Below are 6,017 nucleotides of genomic sequence, written 5' to 3'. Positions count from 1 at the left end.
TATATATATATATATATATATATTTATATGTAAAAACACACACACACACACACACACACACACACACACATCTATATATAATTTTAACTGATTTACCAGGTTTGTCGACCTTTCTGATGTAGTTGGACAAAAAAATCTCAGTTCAAGTCCTTTTCCTCAAGCCATGACCACTTGAACGTGTTCCTAACACTCGCATCTGTTGCACGAATTTTAACTGATTTACCAGGTTTGTCGACCTTTCTGATGTAGTTGGACAAAAAAATCTCAGTTCAAGTCCTTTTCCTCAAGCCATGACCACTTGAACGTGTTCCTAACACTCGCATCTGTTGCACGTATGTCAGCTTGTCTGTCTACCTGTTTGAACATTGCGCTGCGGCCGATCATGCATGAATTAGCTTCCACAAAACGCTCTCGAAATACTCGACATTCAATGATTAATCTGCCTTTTGTGTGCACATGTGCACCCTTTGTGGCTTCGTTCTTGCCGAAATTTCGAAATCTCCGAGATATGTTGAGGCCATGAGAATGCAAGGTGAGGGTGTTACTGTTGTCGTGACGCCACTCGAGCGAAGCACGCCTCAGCAGTGGATAGTCCGCTGCTCTCTGCTGTGCATGCGTCAGCGCGAACATGTACGCACGTGCGCGTCTTTTGGTTTCAACCAATCAGCGCCGACGCAACTGACGTCACAAATCAAAGAAGCTTTGACAACAGCTAAGCTAATCTAGCCGAGACAACACAACGCTCGAAGTCGAACGGGCACCTTTTTCTGCTAATCTGTGCGTTTCCCTTTTTGTCCAAATATATTTTTTTTACTACAACAACTGTCTTGTCCACGGCGTCTTTTATTCGTTCCACTGGGGTTTAACAAATGTGTTTATAAAGAGACGAAAATGTCTTTACTGTTCCTAGTGTTAGTGCCTCAACATGGCTACGCTCGTGAAAGCAAAACAACGAACTCAAATGTTCGTTCAATGTTGTCAACTAATATCCGGATTAATTTTAGGAAATTTTTCCTCAATTTTCCGGAGGAATTTTTATGAAAATTTGAAAATCCGGAATTCCGGGAAAATCCGGTGGACTTTCATCTCTGCCAAAGACAGCTGGTATAGGCTCCAGCACCCCCCGCGACCCTTGTGAGGACAAGCAGATCGGAAAATGGATGGATGGATAGTTCAACAAAACACGATATACTCTTCAGAATGAACTTAATGTGACCTTCTCATCACTTTTAAATGCACATGTCCAATTGTTAAATGTTTCAGTACTTACACAAGTTTCATGTTATTTCTCTGAACACTGCAGGTTTTTCTTTCATTTACAAATGGGCACCAACAACTTTATCCACTTGAGTATCACATTTTCATGAAAAAATTAATAAAAGTAAGAAAAATAATTACCAGATCTGGCTTAATTGATGTTGTTCCTCAGTTTGTACTCAAGTACATCATCGCTGTGCTGCTTGAAGAGCTGCATGAGGTGGAGAGACAATTGTATATTTTAGACCAGTGATTTTCCAACTGGTGTGCCATGAGAAATTTGGGGTGCTCCAGGAAATCAACTGATTTCAGTGAATTGGTCGGAAAATTATTTAATTACAGATTTATATATATATATATATATATATATTTCTTATATATATTTTTTGAAGCCATTCATAAAAGAGAATATGTCTGGCTACTTGTTGCAAGTATTTCAGCTTTGTGAGAATGTTTCCCATGGAAATTGGGTGCCTTGGCTAACATGGGGAGTTACTGCCACCCCATCCTAAAAAAAGACAAAACATTTTCACGTTCAACTGTCTGTCTGATCTGACAGTACATAGTTAAAATAAGCAACTGAGAAAACATCCTTCTCTAGTCCCTGCCTCTATTTTTTTTTTCAATTTAAATATAAAACTTGTCACACCATGATAACATTAGCCTAGCCTGTGGCAGAACGAAATGAACGAGACATAGGGCTGGGTCGTGTTTCATGAGAGTTAGAAAGATAAAACTCTTTCATTGATCGATTTAGCAAATTTTCTATTTTTTTTCCCCACAGTGGTTATTTTGCCATGATTGGAAACTCACCACCAGGCATTTTGCCGTGAATCGTGCGAGAACTACAAATACAAATTTTGCGCGGATTAAAGTCTGCTATCTTGTAAGGCAGTGGTCACTCCAAATGTACTGCTTTATTCCTTTGCCTTCGTGTCACAGGTTCGAATGCCACTCTGTACTGTTGTATTTTATTGTATTTAAGTTGTTCACTATGTTTTCAATTTCTTGCAGCCAGTGGCGAATTTTAAACAAGCCACTTTGTTTCATGTATACATTTCCTTTACTAATGTAATACAGAGAATGAGAGATTTTGATTGATCTAAATCAGCCTTCCTCAACTGGCGGACCGCGATCCACGACCGGACCGCCGACCTCCTCTGTCCGGACCTCCTCTGTCCGGGCCCTCGGCAAATTGTATAAAATAATAAATTATAAAGTGAATTTTACGTTATACATTTTATATTTGTGGACTATAATCTGCGCATTACCGCGATCGCTTGTTAAAATTATCCGTTTTATTCTTTGCGTGCACTAACAGATGTATTGCAGAGGACCGCTGCAGCGCGACTGTGTGTTGTATGTTTGACTAACTGGAGACCCGGCTGGGCAGGGCATGTCGGCGATAACGACGCGCTGATTGGCTCCTCTGAACTTAAGGTGTGCCCATACATAAGCGTCAGCACGCGTCTATCCCAATACACATGCATTCAAAATGGATGATTGTGTCAAGAAACATACGCATGTGCGACGCCACAGTGTGCTACTGCTCACAGCTTCAGTCCAGGAGAGCCGCACACAGACAATTAGACGAATCGCGGGAGGTTTCGATTGTGTGCAGTTTTGCTCCCGTCTACCCGGGGATCTTTGCAGCTGTTTACCAGCAGAACACCGCAACATGGTAAAGGATCATCACAATGGCGTCCTCAAATAATATTTGCATGCCTCAGACATTGCATTCACCTTTAGTGGAAGAACAGCACTGCACATTCCTGTGCTCCCTTGTGTCTTTTTTTTAAAATGGTTCTTAACTCCTCTTCTGATGTTTCAGTGATTTCAGAGGGGATGTGAAAAGGGGAATTGTACAAATGAAAAGGATATTTTTGTTTTCATGTTTAGTATTTATTTTGGTAAAATGAGTATTTTGTTAAATTGTTTCGTTAAATTAAGGGAAAAAAAGACAACTACTGTTTAACAAAGTTAAAGTAAAAATTGTCTTATTTCCCTAAAAGGGCTATTTCTATTATTAAGCAGGCACAACTTAACAAAATAAAAGAATTCCTGTGCCTCAACACAATACCTCTCATTATTTGCTGTGTACTGGCAAAGTGAATAATTGTTATTTTCATGCACCCCATTATTGGTTGGTTGTGAGGAGTGTTGATTTGTATAAGCTTGGCTTAACCATACTAAATGGGCATATAGCCCTGCTCCCCATGACCGCCGTGCATGGGACCGGACCTTGGTCTTATTAAAAAAAAAAAAAGTGGACCTACAGCATTTCTAGTTGAGGACCACTGATCTAAATTTACACTTTGGGGCAGCCCAGTGTTTGACTGGTGAGAACGGACGCCTCACAGTGCAGAGGTCATCGGTTTGATTCCGGTCGGTGGCCTTTCTGTGTGGCGTTTGCATGTTCTCCCCGTGCCTGCGTGGGTTTTTTTCCGGGTACTCCGGTTTCCTCCCAGATTCCAAAAAAATGACCGGTAGGTTAATGGAACACTCTAAATTGTCCCTAGGTATGAGTGTGAGTATGGATGGTTGTTCGTCTGTGTGCCCTGCGATTGGCTGGCAACCAATTCAGGGTGTACCCCGCCTACTGCCCAAAGACAGCTGGGATAGGCCACAGCACACCTGCAACCTTTGTGAGGATAAAGTGGTTCAGATAATGGATGGACGGATGGATAAATGTACACTAATGTTATTGAAACGGGTCAATGACACTCATATTTATGGGGAAAAAAAGGTTATTTTAGAAGCTTTTGGCAACAATCTTGAATAATGACTGTCATCTTGGATTTTTAAATGGCCCCATGTACAGACTTGATGAATAAGCCCTAGAGAACAGCTGAGACAAGTAATGCTTGTATCATAATTTGATTGATGTTTCTGTTATCTGTTCTACTAGATGTTGGACAGGCCAAAAATTATACAGCTGACACGTTGTATATGTGCCTTAGTGGCGTGGCTTAGTGGGTGGTATCAAGTTTTGCCCTACTGCAGCTCCGTGCAAGCGTTTTCATTTTGGACTTGTGTGTTTGACTATTTGCCTCTTTCAATCGGCATCTTAAGATCTCCTTTTTGTTCTCCTTCACTTGAGTGGCAGCGTATCTGAAGCTCACAAACATTGGCATTTACAATTCTCTCAGTAAATTATAATTTACCAGACTCCACAGGAAAACAGACGATCCAAAGGCAAGACCCACTCGTAGCCAGTTGGGGGAATTAGTATCACGCTTGGAACTTGTAAACACAGACCTGGACCCAACTGCAAACAGACAGTGGTGACCATTAAAACATTGTCCACTTGCACACTTTTACGCCTGGTTATTTTCTAAACACACACACACACACACACACACACACACACACACACACACACACACACAAATACAGACAGGATCAGGCAAATTGATCTGACACATTTGTAGGTTAAATAAAAGGCAAATAAAGTAAAGAAACAAAAAAGTGTTCTTACTTTTCGAAAAGTACATATAATGCCATTCTGGTTCATTATGTTTTAAAATTTAAGTGGAGTTCTGGCGGTGCGAGGTAGGCCGGTTGATTTTCGTTTCAATGCAGATCCAATAGCTCTGAAGATGGTAACCCATAACAAGATCGTGTTTTGAACTGGTACATGTCTACCAGTGGCGGATGCTGGTCTGTCAAAGAGGGGAAGCTCAATTTTGGCCGAAATCATAAAATGTTTATACGTGAATTCTACTCTCCGTTCCTTTTCAAGAAAATGATCTGTGACCCCGTCATACCAACAAGACGTCTTTTCCAGGGACTTAATTAGTGTCCTACAACTACAGGAATTACAATAAAACCCACCAGAAACAAAAGATTAATTTGTCGCTAGTTGTTTACAACAAAGAGTGTCGCTAAGATGATTAGGAGAAGTCTCCAGCTCAACTCAGAACAGAATGCGAATTGAAAAATTGCTCACATGGATGCCTACACTAAAAGGTCGGCGATTGGCTCATTTCGATGTCAATCAAACTGGCACACAGGGTCAGACAGATCATCCAATCTGATGCAGAAAAGCCTGGCGTCCGGTACCCTCCCACTGCCATCCAGTCCCAGAGACGCCGAGCGTCCGTGGGCGGTACAAAAACCAGCTTGTATCCAATGACTCGTCTCCGTTCAACGCATTGGGACAACCTACACTGAACTCTCGAGACGCTCAGCTTCCGGGCAATAGACGCTCCGCGGACACTCAGCGTCCACCAGTTAAAGCACAGCGAAGCTGTGGGAATGAATGAGAAGGGAGTCGCGTCGTAACCAGTAAGAAGAAGCTGATTCAGAACAAAAGTTGAGCACGTTGTAGCGCATATTTAGTCAATGACATGTACACGCAATGAAATTTACATTCATATATTTGATCACTTATTCTTTGACATTTTAGGGGAAGCCGAGCTTCCCTTGCAGTCCGAGAGCAATCGCCACTGATGTCTACGTCTACCAAGATTGAAGTGCAAACGGAACGCACGCTCGTTGTGTTGCAGTTACAGATTCGTTTGTTTTGATAAACGTTTCCACAATGAAAGCGCAATGCTGACCAGTACAATTCATGGCAGCGACTGAAAAAGAAACGAAAAACAATGGCATTATAAAGAAACAACGCCAAATGGCATTATATGAAAAAAGGCATTCTATGTACTTTTGGGAAATAAGAACACTTTTTTGTTTCTTTACTTTATTTGCCTTTTATTTAACCTACAAATGTGTCAGATCATTTTGCCTGACCCTGTGTGTGT

General features: G+C 41.4%; 1 protein-coding gene across 1 annotated transcript in view; it reads right to left on the bottom strand.

Annotated features, from left to right (window-relative positions):
- ndufc1 (NADH:ubiquinone oxidoreductase subunit C1) overlaps positions 1-6,017 on the bottom strand; it is a 16,498-nt gene that overhangs the window by 7,473 nt on the left and 3,008 nt on the right. Inside the window, exons 2-3 of the mRNA XM_019867199.1 lie at positions 4,422-4,525; positions 1,399-1,468 (exon numbers count right to left, since the gene is read on the bottom strand). Of these exons, the coding sequence (XP_019722758.1) occupies positions 1,409-1,468; positions 4,422-4,525 (164 nt within the window). The 3' untranslated portion in view covers positions 1,399-1,408. The remainder of the gene's footprint in view (positions 1-1,398; positions 1,469-4,421; positions 4,526-6,017) is intronic.

This window comes from Hippocampus comes, unplaced genomic scaffold, assembly GCF_001891065.2.
Source record: "Hippocampus comes isolate QL1 unplaced genomic scaffold, H_comes_QL1_v1.1 scaffold2, whole genome shotgun sequence".
NCBI classification, from domain to species: Eukaryota; Metazoa; Chordata; class Actinopteri; order Syngnathiformes; family Syngnathidae; genus Hippocampus; species Hippocampus comes.
The sequence above is the reverse complement of the archived record's forward strand: the minus strand, read 5'-3'. Positions and strand labels throughout refer to the sequence as shown.